General features: G+C 49.8%; 3 protein-coding genes across 3 annotated transcripts in view; all 3 read left to right on the top strand.

The window, feature by feature from the left end:
• The window catches only part of LOC114360614 (fibrillin-1-like), a 48,396-nt gene extending 46,670 nt beyond the window's left edge, over positions 1-1,726 (top strand). The window contains exons 38-39 of the mRNA XM_028315369.1: positions 1,078-1,247; positions 1,521-1,726. Of these exons, the coding sequence (XP_028171170.1) occupies positions 1,078-1,247; positions 1,521-1,726 (376 nt within the window). The remainder of the gene's footprint in view (positions 1-1,077; positions 1,248-1,520) is intronic.
• Positions 1,727-1,884: 158 nt separating this feature from the next.
• On the top strand, positions 1,885-18,955 carry LOC114360605 (fibrillin-2-like; the record flags this gene model as incomplete). The annotated part of the gene is made up of 16 exons (XM_028315352.1): positions 1,885-2,030; positions 2,480-2,599; positions 3,177-3,334; positions 3,834-3,934; positions 5,939-6,178; positions 8,693-8,912; positions 11,214-11,387; positions 11,857-11,968; positions 12,769-13,086; positions 13,434-13,723; positions 14,109-14,315; positions 15,236-15,390; positions 15,944-16,186; positions 16,271-16,361; positions 16,898-17,049; positions 18,010-18,955. Coding segments are annotated over 16 exons (2,964 nt in total), but the record flags the coding sequence as incomplete, so codon positions are not given.
• Positions 18,784-21,402, top strand: LOC114360603 (fibrillin-1-like). The gene is made up of 4 exons (XM_028315351.1): positions 18,784-18,803; positions 19,347-19,664; positions 20,336-20,625; positions 20,962-21,402. The coding sequence occupies exons 1-4, from the start codon at positions 18,784-18,786 to the stop codon at positions 21,279-21,281; spliced, it is 948 nt and encodes a 315-aa protein (XP_028171152.1). The 3' UTR covers positions 21,282-21,402.
• Positions 21,403-21,861: the final 459 nt, after the last annotated feature.

Below are 21,861 nucleotides of genomic sequence, written 5' to 3'. Positions count from 1 at the left end.
ACGGGTACGTACCTGTGTCCCTGCCTACACCTAGGTACATGCTCCAAGCGAGCGCTGCCGTCACCAACGAGACCAAGCCCATCAACGAGTGCGACATCATGCCGCAGCTGTGCAAGCCTGGCACCTGCCACGACACTCCTACTGGGTTCACTTGCGGCTGTGACCACGGGTACGTTACCTATGTCACTGACTGTACCTAGGTACATGCTCCAAGCGAGCCCGCCTACGCCGCGCTGTGCGGCGCGCGGCCCGGCCTCTACCGCAACCCCGTCACCAACGAGACCAAGCCCATCAACGAGTGCGGCATCATGCCGCAGCTGTGCAAGCCTGGTACCTGCCACGACACGCCTACTGGCTTCACTTGCGGCTGTGACCACGGGTACGTACCTGTGTCCCTGACTGTACCTAGGTACATTCACCGTGCGATCGATGAGTGCCATCGACGAGTGTGATATCATGCCGCAGCTGTGCAAGCCTGGTACCTGCCACGACACTCTGTCTGTCTGTCTGTTACGCTTTCCCGCTTAAACCTCGCAACCGATTTTGATGAAATTTGGCATAGAGATAGTTTGAGTCCCGGGAAAGAACGTAGGATAGTTTTTATCCCGGTTTTTGAAACAGGGACGCGCGCGATAAAGTTTTTCTGTGACAGACAAAATTCCACGCGGGCGAAGCCGCGGGCGGAAAGCTAGTCCAATATAACTGCGTTTTGATCATCATCATCATCATCATCATTTTAGCCATAGGACGTCCACTGCTGAACATAGGCCTCCCCCAATGCTTTCCATGCTGCCCGGTTGATAGCGGCCTGCGTCCAGCGCCTTCCTGCTACCTTTACGATGTCGTCGGTCTACCCTTGTGGGTGGACGTCCCACGCTGCCAATATAGCTGCGTTTTTTTTATCAGTTGAACCAATTCCATAGTAGGTATGGTAAGATGCTACAGAAGATGCAGCTACGAGAAGATGTGACTTTTCAAAGATAACCAATAACATGTGGGATGTCCTGTGATGACAGTGTAGTGTTGTTGTCGTTGTAAATAAAATAAATAAAAAATAAATAAAAAATGTTTCCCCAGATGTGACTGCCAGCCCGGCTACACGCTTCGCGACAACGCGTGTCGAGACGTAGATGAGTGCGCACGGCCACGACCCATGTGCCGCAATGGCACATGCGAGAACCTGCCCGGATCCTACGCTTGCCACTGTGATGAAGGCTTCAAGCCAGGCCCTAACAACGACTGTATTGGTAAGACTCTCTTGTAATTTCACCAGAAGACTGAATCTTCCGTGACTGATGCTAGATATGACGTGGGATATTGAGAGTCATTGAATAGTAACTGGTTGATAGTCAGTCGTTTTATCGTGAGTTTTTCTTAATCTTAATACTTGTCCCCAAGCTATGATGTAGGTAATGGATCTTTTTTCAAGAATCTCTCGTTTAAGATAATGACAGTTATAGTTATAGATATTTAGATGATAAATTAGGAGATTTCACCTTGTACTTTGTGTGACGTTGCAGACATCAACGAGTGCCGCGAAGGAGGCATGGTGTGCCGCAACGGCCGCTGCCGCAACACAGTCGGCTCGTTTCGCTGCGAGTGCGCGCCCGGCTACGCGCTCACGGGCGACGGCCGCAACTGCCGCGACGTGGACGAGTGCTCCGAGGAGCCGCACCCCTGCGGCCGCGAGGGCTCGCCGTCCTGCACCAACACTAACGGAGGGTGAGTGTGTGAGGGAGACAGTTGCTGCAACACAGTCGGCTAGTTCCGCTGCGAGTGCGTGACAGCCGCAACTGCCGCGACGTGGACGAGTGCTCCGAGGAGCCGCACCCCTGCGGCCGCGAGGGCTCGCCGTCCTGCACCAACACTAACGGAGGGTGAGTGTGCGAGGGAGACAGATGTCGCGTCACAGTCGGCGGCTACGCGCTCACGGGCGACGGCCGCAACTGCCGCGACGTGGACGAGTGCTCCGAGGAGCCGCACCCCTGCGGCCGCGAGGGCTCGCCGTCCTGCACCAACACTAACGGGGGGTGAGTGTGCGAGGGAGACAGATGCTGCAACACAGTCGGCTCGTTCCGCTGCGAGTGCGACCGCGAGGGCTCGCCGTCCGTGTACGAATACCAATGGAGGGTCAGTTTCACGAAGAATACCAGATAGACAGTAATTCCCCAGGCAACTGCTACGGTCTAAACAAAGGACTCTTCTGGGCCCTTAGTAAGAGGTCGACTGGAAACGACCTCTTACTAAGGGAAGGGAAAGTTGGAACTATGCCTGCACCTTGGTAGCCTGTGCAATGCAGGTGCACGCTCTCACGCATTTGATTTGCTGACTGCTCCGCTGTTGCCAATCCTTAGGACACTTTTGTCAACTCTGTCTTGATTGCATTTGCAGCAGTTTGTTGAAACGGTTCAAAATAACTTGGAAGAATAAAACGGTTCCTTATTCCATACAAAAAATAGCTTACTTATTTTCTTTTCAGATATGAATGCTCGTGTGGAGAGGGCTGGCGTCTCGTGGGAAGACGCTGTGTGGACAGAGATGAGTGCAAAGAGGTGCCGTATGCCTGCGCCGGTGGCGAGTGCAGAAACTTTAACGGAGGGTGAGTCATCTGTTCTGTTCCTTCACTCAGCAGGGGGCGTATTGAAAGGCAGTGTCAAGGCATATGACATGCAGGTCATGACTTATGCTCATTGAAGTTCTTTAAGCATCATGGTATACGGATCTGAGACGTGGTCGCTTACTATGGGCCTCATAAGAAGGCTAAAGAGCGATGGAGCGTGCTATGCTCGGAGTTTTCCTGCGTGATCGAATCAGAAATGAGGAGATCCGTAGGAGAACCAGAGTGACCGACATAGCCGCTAAAATCAAGTGGCATTAGGCGGGACACATAGCTCGGAGAGCTGACGGCCGCTGGGGCAGGAAAGTTCTTGAGTGGCGACCACGAGCCGGAAGACGTAGCGTGGGCAGGCCTCCCACTAGGTGGACCGACGATCTGGTGAAGGTCGCGGGAGGTGCCTGGATGCGAGCGGCGCAGGACCAGTCTTTGTGGAAATCCTTGGGGGAGAGGCCTTTGTCCAGCAGTGGACGTCTTTCGGCTGAAACGACGAAGCATAAAGCACAGTTGAAATGCTGTTCTTTTTTGTCTGTTTATAAAACGTTGTTTTATCTTATATCAGATACGTGTGCGACTGCCCCGTGGGCTGGCGCTTTGACAAAGCAGCTGCTCTGTGCGTAGATGAACGCACTGAGATGTGTTTCGACGAGTGGAGTGGCGGCCGCTGCCACCGCGCGCGCCCGCTGCGCCTCTCGCGACCCGAGTGCTGCTGCTCGGAAGGTACGTATGCCCTTACTATAGAGTTCAAATTTCAGTACGTATGCTCTGGGTCAAATCCAAGGGTGGAAATTGTAGGTAGAATGGTATGTGGCGATGTTAGGAGGGGGATAAGTCTTATCCAGTTTCTGGCCTAGGCAAGTCAGTTTTTAGGTCAGATGTTTGACTTAGTTCCATCAAAGCGATGGTACGTCCATGTTTGGCGACTGTCTGTGGCGCACTCAACACGTTAGTGAGAAACGCAATCCGATGATTTGAGGAGGACGAGAGTGACACAAGCTGTTGTACTTTCTGGCTATGCCTAGATGCTAGTTTGAAACTGGATACATGGAGCAGCATCGTGTCACATCATGCCGCTTTTGCTTTGGAGCATTTCAATTCTCAAGTCATAAGACATACACATTGCAATGTGTTTCAAACAATATTATTAGTCAAACCTTTTATATTTAAATAACAGGCTTATCTTTAGTATTTTGTACCTGAACTACACACTTAATTTTAGGTGCTGCTTGGGGTACTTATTGTGAGCGCTGTCCTGCACCGGAATCTCCGGAATTCCTGCGCATCTGCCAAGGTGGCATGGGACGTCCTAATATGACACAGGTAATATTTTTCATTCATTGTCTAAGCTCAGGATTCATGCCTAACAATAAAATCAAAATCAAAAATCAAAATCAAAAATATTTATTCAGTTTAGGGCTGATTTTTCAATCGTCGGATAACTTTTAATTGAGGAATAAACTTGTCATTTTGACATATTTCCCATACTGAAACTGTCAATGTGCCAAACTTATTCTTCAGTTAAAAGTTATCTGACTGTTGAAAAATCAGCCCTTAGACCACAAGTGGCACTTATAAACACTTTTAAACTGCCTTAGACTCGCGCCAGCAAAACTAACTAAACTGCCCTTTAGAATGTTAGGTATAACGAAATGATTGAAGATGGTTAACGCTATCGCTAAAGTCATAAATTATACGCATACTAAGTATAAGTAGTTACCGAAAATTCTGCGTTGAGATTCCGGGTACGCTCATTGACATTAATTAGCATCTGTATCGCTGTCGACAGAACAACCGTAATTCCAGGCTCAAAGGAAATCATTTGGAGGGAATGGAGGGATATGTCCCGATCGAGAGGCTTTCAATAAGGGACGGCGAAATGCGCGCGCGTCCCAATTTAATGTCGTGTGTTTTTAATGAATAAAGATAAAATACCTTGCCCTCTTTAAGCTTCCCTTTTATGTTGGGGATTTATGATCCGATTTTAAATTTTCGTTCTGGTAATGGGTGTAAATGAATACGTATACGTATGATTGTGCGTTGAAATATACAGTGTGTCCGGGCATGTAGTGATCAAACTTTAAGGGCGTAATCTAAAGACAATTTTATCGACGAAAATACTTGACCCATTTATCGCAAAATTACAAGGATTTAAGTTTTTAATATTTAGTTTTCACCTCTTCCTTCAAAAACAAGTGAAAGCGTGGGTAGCTTAACATTAATAAGCAAATATTTTATATCATGCGATAGCCAATAACATTATGTATTAGTAGAAGTAGAAAACAGATACAAGTTTCATACATTTTATGGGAGTAAGAATGGATTTACATAATTAGAAAAATACATGATTTTTTTCACTTCTTTTTCAGTTATTTTCCAACACAAGAAAAACCAGGTCGTCAAGGTATGTTTTATTTGCATTGTATTATTAGTATTTGAGCTATTCTACAAAACAAATGTATATTTATTGGTCTACGTCTATTAGTTTCGACGTAATTGTTGAACAAAGATACCCCTTCCCAGCGCGGCTAGTATGTAATCGGAATAGGTTGTGTGATTCTTTCAGGCAGTGCATTTTCGCATGCCGCGTGCGCTATGGAAACCGCTGGGAAGGGGTATCTTTGTTCAACAATTACGTCGAAACTAATAGACGTAGACTAATAAATTTACATTCGTTTTGTAGAATAGCTCAAACACTAAGAATACAATGCAAATAAAACATACCTTGACGACCTGGTTTTTCTTGTGTTGGAAAATAACTGAAAAAGAAGTGAAAAAAAATAATGTATTTTTCTAATTAAATCCATTCTTACTCCCATAAAATGCATGAAACTTGTGTCAGTTTTCGAGTTCTACTAATAGATAATTTTATTGGCTATCGCATGATACAAAATATTTGCTTATTAATTTTAAGCTACCCACGCTTTCACTTGTTTTTGAAAGAAGAGGTGAAAACTAAAAATTAAAAACTTAAATCCTTGTAATTTTGCGATAAATGGGTCAAGTCCCAAATTTGAAGTACTTTTATCGATAAAATTGTCCCAAGATTTCGCCCTTAAAGTTTGATCACTACAAGCCCGGACACACTGTATATTTCTCCAAAAAGTATGACTGTTCAGCTTTCAGCCGTTTGTTCCTTGAGATTAAATCGTTCTTATTAAAACTGTAACTCCGAGAGTGTTTATCATGATAAAGTCGATGTTTTTATGCCTACCATAATGCACATGAGGAGTATAGGCTAAATCCTCTAGCCTCTGGAAAATTAGAGGGAGTCGTGCTCCTGTAGTGGAGACTAATTGACCTGATGATGATGACCCTAATTTGCAGGATCTGGACGAATGCAAAGTGCGTCCCGACGTGTGCCGCGGCGGTCGCTGCGTGAATACTGACGGCTCTTTCCGCTGCGAGTGCGCCGACGGCTACATTCTCGACGCGGCCGCGCTGACGTGCGTCGACGCCGACGAGTGCGCGCTCGACCCACGCATTTGTGGCAACGGGACCTGCACCAACACTGATGGCGGATACCAGTGTACTTGCAACCTTGGCTTCACGGAGGGGCCTGAACACGTGAGTCCATTATGTTGTTTACCTTGTATCTTTTGCTCGTGAGCACGGACGGCTCGTTCCGCTGCGAGTGCGCCGACGGCTACATTCTCGACGCGGCCGCGCTGACGTGCGTCGACGCCAACGAGTGCGCGCTCGACCCACGCATTTGTGGCAACGGGACCTCCACTAACACTGATGGAGGATACCAGTGCACTTGCAACCTTGGCTTCACGGAGGGACCTGAGCACGTGAGTCCATTAATGTTGGTTAGGTACCTTGTCTCCTTTGCTCATGAGCACGGACGGCTCGTTCAGCTGTGAGTGCCCCGACAGCTACATTCTTGACGCGGCCTTGCTGACTTTCGTTGACGCTGACGAGTGCGCGCCAACGAGACCTGCACCAATAATGATGGTGGATACCAGTGCACTGCAACCTTGGCTTCACGGAGGGACCTGGACACGTGAGCCCATTGTGTTGGTTATACTGTATCCTTTGCTCGTGAATAAGGACGGCTCGTTCCGCTGCGAGTGCGCCGATGGCTACATTTGTGGCAACGGCACCTGCACTAATACTGATGGAGGGTACCAGCGCACTTGCAACCTTGGCTTCACGGAGGGACCTGAACACGTGAGTCCATTAATGTTGGTTAGGTACCTTGTCTCCTTTGCTCGTGAGCACGGACGGCTCATTCCGCTGCGAGTGCGCCGACGGCTACATTCTCGACGCGGCCGCCCTGACGTGCGTCGACGCCGACGAATGCGCGCTCGACCCGCGCATCTGTGGCAACGGGACCTGCTCCAACACTGATGGCGGATACCAGTGCACTTGCAACCTTGGCTTCACGGAGGGGCCTGAACACGTGAGTCCATTATGTTGTTTACCTTGTCTCCTTTGCTCATGAGCACGGACGGCTCGTTCAGCTGCGAGTGCGCCGACGGCTACATTCTCGACGCAGCCGCGCTGACGTGCGTCGACGCCGACGAGTGCGCGCTCGATCCGCGCATCTGCGGCAACGGGACCTGCACTAATACTGATGGCGGATACCAGTGCACTTGCAACCTTGGCTTCACGGAGGGACCTGAACACGTGAGTCAATTATGTTTGTTATGTTGTATCCTTCGCTCGTAAACACGGATGGTTCCTTCCGCTGCGAGTGCGCCGACGGCTACATTCTCGACGCGGCCGCGCTGACTTTCGTTGACGCTGACGAGTGCGCGCCAACGGGACCTGCACCAATACTGATGGTGGATACCAGTGCACTGCAACCTTGGCTTCACGGAGGGACCTGAACACGTGAGTCCATTAATGTTGGTTAGGTACCTTGTCTCTTTTGCTCATGAGCACGGATGGCTCGTTCCGCTGCAAGTGCGCCGACGGCTACATTCTCGACGCGGTCGCACTGACCTACGTCGACGCCGACGAGTGCGCGCCAACGGGACCTGCACCAACACTTTGAGGGTATCAGTGCACGTGTAACCTTGGCTTCACGGAGGGACCTGAACACGTGAGTCCATTAATGTTGGTTAGGTACCTTGTCTCCTTTGCTCGTGAGCACGGACGGCTCATTCCGCTGCGAGTGCCCCGACGGCTACATTCTCGACGCGGCCGCACTGACCTACGTCGACGCCGACGAGTTTGTTTTGTGGCAACGGGACCTGCACCAATGCTGACGGCGGATACCAATGCACTTGCAACCTTGGCTTCACGGAGGGACCTGATCACGTGAGTCCTTTGGATTATGTTGCTTTCCAAGTTACTAGGGTGATGGAGTGACTCCAATATCTTTTGCATTTAGCACTAGCAGCGCAGTCACAGGATTCACAGGAACCGATATTGTCCAAGTTGCCGTTGGCTAGTGGATTTTTTATCACACTAGTGCCAAATGCCAAAACACAAATATATCGTTGTCCGTTAGCAGTGCACTGCACTTTTAATCTCCTCCCCCTCCACATCATCTGAATGTACTCACTTACATCAAACCCTATATTTTTCAATGTTGAATTTTGCTTCTTTAGTTGATCAGTCATATTGGATGTGACCTTATGAAGTGCTGGTGCTAATCAACAAAAACTTTTGCCACAATTCATATTTCCCAATAGAGTCATATAGTGCCTAAGATTGGTAATTCATTTATGGGAAAATGTATTAAATTCTTTAACAAATTACCACAAACTGTTGTAGAACTACCCATTCATAAATTCAAAGCACATAATTAAAAGTACCTTAATGAAAAAGGGCTACTATAAAGTCGATGATTATTTAAAAGATAAAAATGTTTGGGATGCGTTACTGCCTAGCTCGCATAAATATTTATAACTTTGTACATTTGAAAGCCTGTAAACCTTTGCAAAAGAGGCTGACAATAGTGACTGAGTTTCTTGCGCTGCTTCTTCTCAGCACTGGCCCATTTATTTATTGTCCTGAAGCAGTGGTAGGGTTAATACTGGGACGTGTAAAAGTGCTTTTTATAAGCCTATTTACAGAAATAAATGAGTTTTACTGAGTTTTTTAGTCTGACAAATCTTTCATTCGCAGACATGCGTGGACATCGACGAGTGCGCAGAAGGCCGGGCCTCGTGCTCGTTCCGCTGCCACAACACGCTGGGCTCGTTCCGCTGCACGTGCCCGTACGGGTACACGGTGGCGGCCGACGGCGTGCACTGCCGCGACATCGACGAGTGCGCCGCGCCCGACCCGCCCTGCCCGCACGCGTGCGAGAATATCGTCGGCTCGTACGTCTGCAAGTGTCCTGAAGGTCAGTGACGAAATATCTTCTTCTTAAAACCTCCATTAACAGACATGCGTGGACATCGACGAGTGCGCCGCGAGCACGCGTGCGAGAACATCGTCGGCTCGTACGTCTGCAAGTGCCCTGAAGGTCAGTGACGAAACATCTTCTTTAAATCCTTCATTAACAGACATGCGTGGACATCGACGAGTGCGCCGCGCCCGACCCGCCCTGCCCGCACGCGTGCGAGAATATCGTCGGCTCGTACGTCTGCAAGTGTCCTGAAGGTCAGGGACGAAACATCTTCTTCTTCAAATCCTTCATTAACAGACATGCGTGGACATCGACGAGTGCGCCGCGAGCACGCGTGCGAGAATATCGTCGGGTCCTACGTCTGCAAGTGCCCTGAAGGTCAGTGATGAAACATCTTCTTCTTCAAATCCTTCACTAACAGACATGCGTGGACATAGACGAGTGCGCCGCGCCCGACCCGCCCTGCCCGCACGCGTGCGAGAATATCGTCGGGTCCTACGTCTGCAAGTGCGTCGACGCCGACGAGTGTGTTTTGTGGCAACGGGACCTGCACCAATACTGACGGCGGATACCAATGCACTTGCAACCTTGGCTTCACGGAGGGACCTGAGCACGTGAGTCCTTTGGATTATGTTGCTTTCCAAGTTACTAGGGTGATGGAGTGACTCCAATATCTTTTGCATTTAGCACTAGCAGCGCAGTCACAGGATTCACAGGAACCGATATTGTCCAAGTTGCCGTTGGCTAGTGGATTTTTTATCACACTAGTGCCAAATGCCAAAACACAAATATATCGTTGTCCGTTAGCAGTGCACTGCACTTTTAATCTCCTCCCCCTCCACATCATCTGAATGTACTCACTTACATCAAACCCTATATTTTTCTATGTTGAATTTTGCTTCTTTAGTTGATCAGTCATATTGGATGTGACCTTATGAAGTGCTGGTGCTAAACAACAAAAACTTTAGCCACAATTCATATCTCCCAACGCAGTCTGACAAATCTTTCATTCACAGACATGCGTGGACATCGACGAGTGCGCAGAAGGCCGGGCCTCGTGCTCGTTCCGCTGCCACAACACGCTGGGCTCGTTCCGCTGCACGTGCCCGTACGGGTACACGGTGGCGGCTGACGGCGTGCACTGCCGCGACATCGACGAGTGCGCCGCGCCCGACCCGCCCTGCCCGCACGCGTGTGAAAATATTGTTGGGTCCTACGTCTGCAAGTGCCCTGAAGGTCAGTGATGGCGCAAATATTCATCTTTTGACACCTAAACAACTTCCAAATATTACCTTTCTTCAGTAGATCCTTATAGCTTTGAACCCGTTTTAATAAAGCTTAACCCTGAAGGCTAAAACTGGTTAGTTACTGGTGGTCAAGCTGGTTCCTGGGTACTTGCATGGATGGGAATGAGATCTGCGCATATTGTGATTTCATCTGTCACAAAGCACACAACTCGTTTCGCTGCACATGATTAAACTCAGTCTCAGCTATTCTGCTGCGGTATCAGCTGCAATGCTGACAGCAGCTGACTTGTTACCAGTAAACAAAGATAGCTCAGAGTCAAGACTTGACTTATGGTCCTATGTCCCCTAGATGGGGCAGAGGGCGTCCACAACAGTCCTCCTTTTCGTTCGGTCTTGAGCTTCTCGCTTGATCTCGCTCCAGGTCTTGCCGATCCTCTTCGCCTCTTCCGCTACAGTGCGCCGCCAAGTTTGCCTGGGTCGACCACGTTTGCGTTTTCCTTGGGGATTCCAATCCAGAGCCTGCTTAGGGATGTGATCGGGGTCCCTTTGGAGAGTGTGGCCAATCCAGTTCCACTTGCGGCGCTTGATCTGCTGGTCGATCGGAATTTCGTGGCAGCGTTCCAATAGCTCGACGTTGGAGATTTTCTCGGGCCAGTATATGCCGAGAATTCGGCGAAGGCAGCGGTTGATGAAGCCCTGCAGCTGGTGCGAGATAACCTTGGTGACCTTCCACGTTTCACACCCATAGAGCAGAACGGATTTAACGTTGGACCCGAATATTTTGATCTTGACCCTTCGGGTCAATTTCCGTGACTGCCATATGGGGCGAAGTTGTGCGAAGGTAGCTCTGGCCTTGGCAATGCGCGAAGTGATGTCCTCTTCGGTACCTCCAGTTTCTGACACGACGCTGTTTGTTCGCATGACGCAGTTTGAGGGTTGAACGCTCTTGATCTGATTTCTTGTCTTGACGATGTCTTGGTTAAACGCCTATGGTTGCTCATAGGCATAAAATAAGACGTTGCTTGATGTCCTAATGTTTCTCTCGCAGGTTACCGGCGCACATCAGCGCCTCACGACGCGCCCGACGCATGCGAGGACATCGACGAGTGCGCCGAGCGGCCGGAGCGCTGCTCGCCCGGCGTGTGCATCAACACCGACGGCGGCTTCGCCTGCGACTGCGACGCCGGCTTCGAGCCCAGCGACGACGGGACGGCCTGCATCGGTACGTTGGGAAATAGCATCTATTGTCACTCCATAAGATACTGCAGTGTTCAGCGTCATGTGCTGTCGTCTGTACAATAAATAGCTACCGTCACACGAATAACGCTTCTGACTCGTATGAAGACTTCGAAGATTGCATAGAGAAGTTAGAGCACTGCTTGTTGTACTAGGTTAATCTATTTTTTTAATGCATAACAAGGCAGGTATTTGACCACAATCGCACCTGATGTTAAGTGGGATGCAGTCTAGGATGGTACATTTCTGCCCTGTAAGTGCCTATTCACTCTCGCCTTGAAAAGGCCCGGATTATAGTTTTCGGAAAAGACAGCAGCAGGCAACGAATTCAATATTTCAATCTTCCAGACGTTTTTAGTCCATTTGCCTTCTCTGCCTTCTTCCGGACATTTAAGTCTCAACCTAACTTTATTTTTCCATGGCAAGTCAAATAAAGATACTGATATCCTTTTCAGATCATCGAACGGGAATGTGCCACCGCTCGCTGGTTTCCGGCCGTTGCACCCCAGAGCCGTGGCCCAGGAGGATCGAGTCATCTACGCCAGCACTACCTGCACACGTCACTAAGTAAGCCTTTGTGGTCTAGTGGTAAGACCACCTGCTTCAGACGCAGAGGTCCCGGGTTCGATTCCCATTGGGGGCAGATTTTTCTGTTCGATTTGGTTGGTGGTAGGGCTTGTTCTAAGTCCGCATGGCTAGCTACCACCATCTTACCTAAGTCTGTCGCCATAACAACAATGTTAACAGCATTGTTGTGTTCCGGCAGTTAGAGGTAAGGTAGCCAGTTCCTCCGTGGTTGAGGATTCCGGGTGAAGCTCGCTTCCACCTTCGGCCTGATCGTCACTTACCATCAGGTCAAGAGCTTCCTCGTTGTGGATAAAGAAACAAAAAAAAAGGTTCTGATTCAAAAGGACATCATCCATTTTGGTCGAAAATCAAAAGTGCCGGCCAAAAAATAAAAGTGCTGTATTCTGATAGAATACGTCCGCCTTAGCATTTATTACTATGGCGCCAAAGCTGTAGCACCACTGTGTATCGTGGTATTTAAGTTCTAAAAATATATGAAACGACTGACTTTGATCTTAAATACTACGACGCACAGTGGTGCTACAGCTTTGGTGTCATAGTAACAAATGCTAAGGCGGACTTATTCTGTCAGAATACAGCACTTTTTTTTTATTGGCCGACACTTTTGATTTTGAACAAAAAATGTATGAATAGTCGATGACTTTTAAATCTCAAATACTCGACGCACAGTGGAGCTACGGCTTTGGTGCCATAGTAACAAATGCTAAGGCAGACGTATTCTGTCAGAATACAGCACTTTTCTGAGTTATTAAGTGACTGACGCCAAAAACTTTCTCAAGGGCTCAATGTTGCTGTACTGTCGGCGCGGCCTGGGGTCCTGAATGCGAGCTGTGTCCCGCTCACGGAACTGCCGAGAGAGCTGAACTCTGCACGGTCACCAACCTCGGCGGAGGCGGCGGAGGCGGCGGCAGCGGCGGCGGCGGCGGCAGTTTCGGCGGCGGCTTCGGCGGCGGCAGCGACCACAAAATCGGAGGCGGACACGGCGGAGGAGTCATCGGAGGGGACGGCAGGTTCCCGGACATATTCGGAGACGTCGACGAGTGTGCGGCCATGCCTGGACTCTGCGCTCCGGGCAGATGTGTGAACACGATTGGCAGGTGAGTTGCGATAATTTATTTTTTATGACCTTTTCTTGGATGTCAACTGAAGAACTTTTCTTTCCCAACAGCCATCAGCTCTACTATTCTATTTCCATTTACTTTGGACTAAAAGTAACTAAATAATGTACCAGTCTTGACTCTAGCCCCCAACAAGTGGACACTGGACAAATGAGACAGTTATTTCGAAAGACCTTAGCTACGGCGTTTTACTTGTAGTGAAGAGCGATCAAAAAGTGCCACTTGTCTAGGGGGCAATTTATTTGTTGCGTAGTATCGTATGATTTTTTTCTTCCTTATAATTATTCTTTTGAAGCCTGAATTTTGATTTATATCCTATCTTCCAGTTTCCGCTGCGTATGCGGCCGCGGCTACAAATCAGCGGGCGATGTTTGCGTGGACGTGGACGAGTGCGCACAGCGTCCCAAGCCGTGCGCACAGGTGTGCCGCAACACCGAAGGCTCGTACGAGTGCGCCTGCCGCGCCGGCTACGAACTTGATGATGACGCTGACTGCAAAGACGTGGACGAGTGTGCGCGCGGAACGCATACCTGTCAGCAGACCTGTACTAATACGGATGGTTCTTATGAGTGCTCCTGCCAGGAGGGATATGAGAAGCGAGGAGATGCCTGCGTAGGTCAGTATACGAGAGCAGTTATATTGTTAGACCTTTAGAATAGATAGACTGTCAGTCGCCTAAAGCCTGGTCCGTGAGCACGTAGAATTTTGTCCAATGACCCCAAGCTACCCATCCTTATCGCTCGCACGTAATTATATTGCTGTCGTGACTATGCGACGGGCGCCCGCAGTGAGTGTGCGACAAAATTCTACGAGCTCACGGACCAGGCTTTAGCAGGAACTACGCCGGTGGCAGCCTATAGCTGCCTGACAAGCTCCTGGACTTGGTGGATCTTGTATCCATACTTTTCAGACTAAAGAGATCAAAAAGGAAACTTTGAACTAACTTTGATAATTACGAAGTTGAGTATATTTCATAGTTATGGCATGTATTGTTTTTGCAGACGTGAACGAATGCCACGAGGAGGGCATATGCCCGGCGCCGGGCAAGTGCGTGAACCTGCTGGGCTCGTACCGCTGCGTGTGCCCGCGCGGCTTCCGGCTGGACCTGGCCGGCGCGCGCTGCCTCGACCGCGACGAGTGCGAGGACGGCCGCTGCCAGTCGCCCTGCCGCAACTACGCCGGCGGCTACCGCTGCGAGTGCCCGGCCGGTGAGACTGGTTGCCTTACAGCTGCCCGGCCGCGACGAGGCGAGGACGGCCGCTGCCAGTCGCCCTGCCGCAACTACGCCGGCGGCTACCGCTGCGAGTGCCCGGCCGGTGAGACTGGTTGCCTTACAGCTGCCCGGCCGCGACGAGGCGAGGACGGCCGCTGCCAGTCGCCCTGCCGCAACTACGCCGGCGGCTACCGCTGCGAGTGCCCGGCAGGTGAGACTGGTTGCCTTACAGCTGCCCGGCCGCGACGAGGCGGACGGCCGCTGCCAGTCGCCCTGCCGCAACTACGCCGGCGGCTACCGCTGCGAGTGCCCGGCCGGTGAGACTGGTTGCCTTACAGCTGCCCGGCGCGACGAGGCCGGCGGCTACCGCTGCGAGTGCCCGGCCGGTGAGACTGGGTGCCTTACAGCTGCCCGGCCGCGATGAGACCGGCGGCTACCGCTGCGAGTGCCCAGCCGGTGAGAATCATCATCATCATCATCATTTTAGCCACCGGTCGTTTACTGCTAAATAGGTACTCTTCCCCAATGATTTCCATATCGCCCGGCTGGTAGTGGCCTGCATCCAGCGCCTTCCTGCTACCTTTATGAGGTCGTCGGTCCACTTTGTGGGAGATTATTGTTCATGTAACAGTGGATATAGATAGTTATGCATTTATTGGTAGCCAACCCCATCTCAGGCTCTCGTGCAACTTTGCTGTTACGAATGAAATTAATCTAAATTGTTATTCTACTCCAGTTATTTTTTTGATGTATGAGATCAGGTTCCAGTTTCTTCTCAACAGCTGCCATTTGTAGTTTCAATGCGCTGGTAAGGCCTAAAAGGTGGCGTAAGAGTTCCTTAAGGGATCTTTCATATAATTTTAGAGTGTTTTAGATCCAAATCTGGTTCAAACTGATCAAAATGTTTTATTTCAGGCTCCGTGCGCGGCGCGAGCGGCGCGTGCGTGCCGGTGGACGCGTGCGCGGCGGGCCCGTGCGGCGCCTCGCCGTGCTTCCCGGTGGCGGGCGCCTACCGCTGCGGCTGCCCCGCCGGCTACGGCTGGGACGCGGCGCACGGCGTGTGCCTGCAGGTCAGTGGCACTCAACTCAATGGAAAGTTTCTTCCCAACTTGAATTCAGATTTATCTAAAGCCCGGTCCGTGAGCACGTAGAATTTTGTCCAATGACCCCTAGCTACCCATCCTTATCGCTCGAAGACAAAATTCTACGTGCTCACGGACCAGTCTATAAATTGAAAGAGTCCAGTTCACCAACCACTGTTCTTGGTTGGGTTGGTGATGGGTTACACATAGCGTGAAAACTTATGTGTTTCCAGTTTAAAATATGATTCCAAGTTTTTGAAGGTATGTTAAATTGCCAATCAGATTGAGCCATGTCAGACACATAAGTGAAATAAACAAAATCCAAGTTACTCGTGCAGCTTGATGCATATCCAGGACAGACTGTCATCTTCCCTGATCTAGGATGGTTGGAGATGACTTATCAAGTATTGGGAGGGACCTTTTTTGGAGGAAGAGAACTAACTAGCCCTTCCACAACCTTATATTATTATGTCATACCGAAAGGGTGATGATTGTTTCGTATTTATTCCTTCAGATGACATGAACTCATATTTTTCCTTAGTTGGCTGGCGGCTGCGCTACCGCCAGTTGCTTATTCGGCTGCCAGTCTCTCGGCGACTCGTTCGAGTGCGGCTGCCCCACCGGCTACAGACTGGTCGGAGCTGGCCACTGTTTGACCGCACTGGATGCGGCGTTACCTCCCGATGACATAGGAGACGCGCCGGTCTTCCCGCTCGGCAACCAGTACAAGGTTGGAGGGACGGGAAGCGACTTGGTATCTAACGAAGGCTGCTTCAGCTGTAAGGTGAGGCATCACTGGTTTTGAAAAGGGCTCATAACGTCATTTTATTTAGAGTCAAAATAAAAATATATCTTGTTTCTTCTGCAGATAAATGGACGTAGACGAAGAGCACCCGAGGAAGCATTAGTATTCGCCAACGGCACCACAGTCGTAAGGAAACGCAGGAGACGCAGCAGACGTAAGTCTTGGATATTTTTTGTTATTTACTACCACAGTCTTCAATTTGATTCCTTTATCAAGGCTAAAGTAAAAATATTTCACTGTACTGCTCTACTGCTCTGTGCAGCGCCGTTTGCATCTCACTTTCATTCTATGAGTTTTCAAAATATAGTTGCTTACGCGTCATCTTTTAGCAGAACGTACAAGAGCAACTCCTGGTTGTCTCAAGCTAGTGCCAATAGTTTCCAAGAAAAACCTCGGACAGACAGACAGACAGACAGACAGACATATCGAAACTATAAGGTCAGAACTACGGAACCCTAAAAAGGTGCTTCGACGAGCTAGTTAGGTCATCAGTACGTTTTAGCTATGTCAGTTCAATTAGTTCAGTTGCTTAACACCAGCGTAGTGGTCTCATTGTGGTGTATCATGTGTCTTAAAGGGATAGGTCTCTAACTTGTTTTGCAGTGTCAGGGCCCTGTTCGCTGCTGGAGCCAGAAGCAGAGCTACTCGTGATCTCGGGGTCTTTAACTGATTTTCATTTACTTGTGTCAGGGCGCCGCTCGCTGCTGGAGCCCGAAGCAGAGCTGATCGTGATCTCAGCGACGGCGCGCCAGACGTGGGGCCGCGCGCCGCTGCTGCGCCTCGTGCCCGCCGAGGGCAGTGCGCGTGCGCACTACCGCATCGCGTATGGGGACGACGACAAGGTAACAGATTCTTTTATAGCTTTCTTCTTCTTCTTTTTTGATGATGTTGGCAATACACGTCGACGTCGACTTGATTTTTGCCATTTTCAAGTTTATATAAGTGATACGAGTTACAAAATGAGATCAAGTAATGATATAATGAAGGATGATAGATGATACCCCTTCCCACCCTTTGAGTCTTAGTAAAGTTGTGGTGCTTTACTGAGACCTCCTATGGACAACTTGAGAGAACCCGAAGAATCACGATGCACTGTTTTGCTTCACTCGCCCACACTCATGCACGTTCACGAACACTCAATGGTTAATAACCCACCATTATCACACATTAATAGTCACCTAAACACGAATTTGAGGAAATAAAACAAAACCGCTAACATGACGCTTCAGATTCCCGCCAAGAAGTCATTTTATAGCTTTATAGGATTCTTCAAATGCGAATGCGATGCTTGGATAGACACTCGAAGCGTGAAACGTTTTTGAGGTCATTAATAAACTTCCTCCTTCAATGAAGCCGGCATGGGCCACTCGAGGACGGTACATCCAATGGTGGCGTTTCCACGATCTACAGAATAGCTTTCATAAGTTCCAATTAAATACAACACAGCTGAGAATCGAGACCAATTTTTCCACCTTTGAAATTACCATAAACCCTAGTTTCTCTACTTCGTTTCCTGAAATGGTTTTTATGCCTCGACTGAAATACGCCAGTGTAAGAGTTTCTATGAGCAACAGATTACTGTCCATCATTTCTAGAAGAATATTCTAGACCGACATCGTAAAGGTAGCAGGGAAGCTCTGGACGCAGGCCGCTACCAATCGATCAACATAGAAAGCATTGGGGGAGGCCTATGTTCAGCAGTGGACGTCCTATGGCTGAAATGATGATGATTCTAGATTTGGCAGGACCGAGTCTTCAGACCCAAGGTTATTTATTATTTAAAATACATCATTGCCTTCCAGGACTTCATCCTCAACAAGCGCGACGGCGCGTGGGCACTACGGATGCGCCGGCACCTCAAGTCAAACACAGAGTTAGAGCGACAGCTGGAATTAGAAGCCCGCTTCGTCTACCCGCAGTCGAGGCCGCGTTCGCGCCGCGCCGCCCTCTCCCCGCTCGCTTCATCCACCCCTCTCGCGCCCGCGCCGCTACGACTCTACGTCACAGTCCGAGTTGCGCCCGCGCCTTCGAAACGCTGATACGGTATCTGGTATACGACACGACTTGTTTTGTGAAGCTGTGTAAGAATGAAAACGTTGATGTTTTTTGGATTTTTGGATGAAGGTATTTTTACGTTGCTTCGTGACGTGGAGTATACGATATTTTTGTGGAATCACTGTAATCTACGCATTCCATGTAGCAATGTAAATATACCTTTTCATCTTTCGTAATTAGGAAAAGATTTGTAGAGTGTTTTATTCATGTATTATTTTTGGATATTGTGGAGATATGTAAATTGAGTTTCCCAGAAGAAATAAGTATAGCTATGTAACTGTTAATAAAATTACATCCATAATGAACGGAATGAAATTAAAGCGTCTTAAAACGTCTTAGTAATTTCAGAGAATACCGTTTCTCGAGTTGGTTAATTATGTTCTCTAAATATTGTTTTTTTACGTTTCCTAATTACTAATAACATCTATGTTCGTTTTGCGATGTTCATGTGAAAAACACATTCTGGTATTAAACCATCAAATGATATTTTTACAAACGAACTGTTCCTGGAACTTCCTGAAATGGTTATGAAAATAGCTTCGTAAGTATTCAAAACGAAACGCTCTACACTTCTCTTGGTAATTTGATATATTTTTCAATTATAGAGACGCACTTGTGAAGTCGATAAAATTATCGATATGAAAAAAAAAATTGTTTCAGAGTGTAATAATATCTTGCTTTTTGCTGACATAACTGTTNAACCGCCTCTGTGGTCTAGTGGTAAGACCACCTGCTTCAGACGCAGAGGTCCCGGGTTCGATTCTCATTGGGGGCAGATTTTTCTATTCGGTTTGGTTGGTGGTAGGGCTTGTTCTAAGTCCGCCTGGCTAGCTACCACCATCTTACCTAAGTCTGTCGCCATAACAACAATGTTAACAGCATTGTTGTGTTCCGGCAGTTAGAGGTAAGATAGCCAGTTCCTCCGTGGTTGAGGATTCCGGGTGAAGCTCGCTTCCACCTTCGGCCTGATCGTCACTTACCATCAGGTCAAGAGCTTCCTCGTTGTGGATAAAGAAACAAAAAAAAAGGTTCTGATTCAAATATTCTGAGTTATTAAGTGACTGACGCCAAAAACTTTCTCCAGGGCTCAATGTTGCTGTACTGTCGGCGCGGCCTGGGGTCCTGAATGCGAGCTGTGTCCCGCTCACGGAACCGCCGAGAGAGCTGAACTCTGCACGGTCACCAACCTCGGCGGAGGCGGCGGCGGCGGCGGCAGCGGCGGCGGCGGCGGCGGTTTCGGCGGCGGCTTCGGCGGCGGCAGCGACCACAAAATCGGAGGCGGACACGGCGGAGGAGTCATCGGAGGGGACGGCAGGTTCCCGGACATATTCGGAGACGTCGACGAGTGTGCGGCCATGCCTGGACTTTGCGCTCCGGGCAGATGTGTGAACACTATTGGCAGGTGAGTTGTGATAATTTATTTTTTATGACCTTTTCTTGGATGTAAACTGAAGACCTTTTCATAAAAACTCATAAAAAACTCATAAAAACTCATTTATTTTTGCAAATAGGCTTTTAAAAAGCACTTTTACACGTCCCAATATTAACCCTACCACTGCTTCGGGACAATAAATGGGCCAGTGCTGAGAAGAAGCAGCGCAAGAAACTCAGTCACTATTTCTTTCCCAACAGCCATCAGCTCTACTATTATATTTCCATTTACTTTGGACTAAAAGTAACTAAATAATGTAGGTACCTACCAGTCTTGACTCTAGCCCCCAACAAGTGGATAAATGTGACAGTTGTAATTTCGAAAGACCTAAGCTACGGCGTTTTACTTGTAGTGAAGAGCGATCAAAAAGTGCCACTTGTCTAGGGGGCAGTTTATTTGTTGCGTAGTATCGTATGATTTTTTCTTCATTATAATTATTCTTTTGAAGCCTGAATTTTGATTTATATGGTTGCCACAGAATACCAGCGTTATACTCTAGGTCTTGACCTAGGGCATAGCACATGCTGAGTGGCTGCCATTTTGGTTCAAATTTAACTACTTAGTAATTATATTGTTGTAAGTAGTCTAAGGACTAAATAAAAATATTTTTCTTTCTTTCTTTCTTTCTTTCTTTCTTCCAGTTTCCGCTGCGTATGCGGCCGCGGCTACAAATCAGCGGGCGATGTTTGCGTGGACGTGGACGAGTGCGCACAGCGACCCAAGCCGTGCGCACAGGTGTGCCGCAACACCGAAGGCTCGTACGAGTGCGCCTGCCGCGCCGGCTACGAGCTCGACGACGACGCCGACTGCAAAGACGTGGACGAGTGTGCACGAGGCACGCATACTTGTCAGCAGACCTGCACTAATACCGATGGGTCTTATGAGTGCTCCTGCCAGGAGGGATATGAGAAGCGAGGAGATGCCTGCGTAGGTCAGTATACGAGAGTAGTAAAATGGTTAGACTTATAGAACTGCAGCTGCCAGTCGCTCTGCAGGAGCTACGCCAGTAGCTACTGCTACTAGTGCCCATACAGCCTAAACAGCTACCTAACGAGCGAGAGAGAGAGAGATAGTATTTGGAGTCTTGTATCCATACTCTTTAGAGTTATGCCCGTTTTTACCATCAATCCCTATTTTTTAAGTGACCCCTATACCAACAAAATTCATATTATGTGTTACCATAGGGGTCACGTAAAACTTAGGTATTGATGGTGAAAACGGGCATTAGACTGTCAAAAAGGAGACTGCTTATTGACTGTTTTCGCAGATGTGAACGAATGCCACGAGGAGGGCATATGCCCGGCGCCGGGCAAGTGCGTGAACCTGCTGGGCTCGTACCGCTGCGTGTGCCCGCGCGGCTTCCGCCTGGACCTGGCCGGCGCGCGCTGCCTCGACCGCGACGAGTGCGAGGACGGCCGCTGCCAGTCGCCCTGCCGCAACTACGCCGGCGGCTACCGCTGCGAGTGCCCGGCCGGTGAGACTGGTTGCCTTACAGCTGCCCGGCCGCGACGAGTGCGAGGACGGCCGCTGCCAGTCGCCCTGCCGCAACTACGCCGGCGGCTACCGCTGCGAGTGCCCGGCCGGTGAGACTGGTTGCCTTACAGCTGCCCGGCCGCGACGAGTGCGAGGACGGCCGCTGCCAGTCGCCCTGCCGCAACTACGCCGGCGGCTACCGCTGCGAGTGCCCGGCCGGTGAGACTGGTTGCCTTACAGCTGCCCGGCCGCGACGAGACCGGCGTCGCTACCGCTGCGAGTGCCCGGCCGGTGAGACTGGTTGCCTTACAGCTGCCCGGCCGCGACGTGTGCAGACGGCCGCTGCCAGTCGGCCGGTGAGACTGGTTGCCTTACAGCTGCCCGGCCGCGACGAGTGCAGACGGCCGCTGCCAGTCGCCCTGCCGCAACTACGCCGGCGGCTACCGCTGCGAGTGCCCGGCCGGTGAGACTGGTTGCCTTACAGCTGCCCAGCGCGACGAGGCGGACGGCCGCTGCCAGTCGCCTTGGGCTACCGCTGCGAGTGCCCTGCCGGTGAGACTGCTTGCCTTACAGCTGCCCGGCCGCGACGAGACCGGCGGCTACCGCTGCGAGTGCCCTGCCGGTGAGACTGCTTGCCTTACAGCTGCCCGGCCGCGACGAGACCGGCGGCTACCGCTGCGAGTGCCCGGCCGGT

The sequence above is a fragment of the Ostrinia furnacalis genome, unplaced genomic scaffold, assembly GCF_004193835.3.
Source record: "Ostrinia furnacalis isolate ACB-3 unplaced genomic scaffold, ASM419383v2 OfSCF5104, whole genome shotgun sequence".
NCBI lineage: Eukaryota > Metazoa > Arthropoda > Insecta > Lepidoptera > Crambidae > Ostrinia > Ostrinia furnacalis.
Note: the sequence above shows the minus strand (reverse complement) of the source record. Positions and strands in the feature narration are given on the sequence as shown.

Excerpts from the sequence above, each read along its gene's own strand:
- LOC114360603 (XM_028315351.1), top strand. The coding sequence starts at position 18,784 with ATGGTTATGAAAATAGCTTC. Across the intron at positions 19,665-20,335 it reads TGTGTGAACACTATTGGCAG|TTTCCGCTGCGTATGCGGCC; the intron begins GTGAGTTGTGAT and ends TCTTTCTTCCAG. Across the intron at positions 20,626-20,961 it reads GCGAGGAGATGCCTGCGTAG|ATGTGAACGAATGCCACGAG; the intron begins GTCAGTATACGA and ends CTGTTTTCGCAG.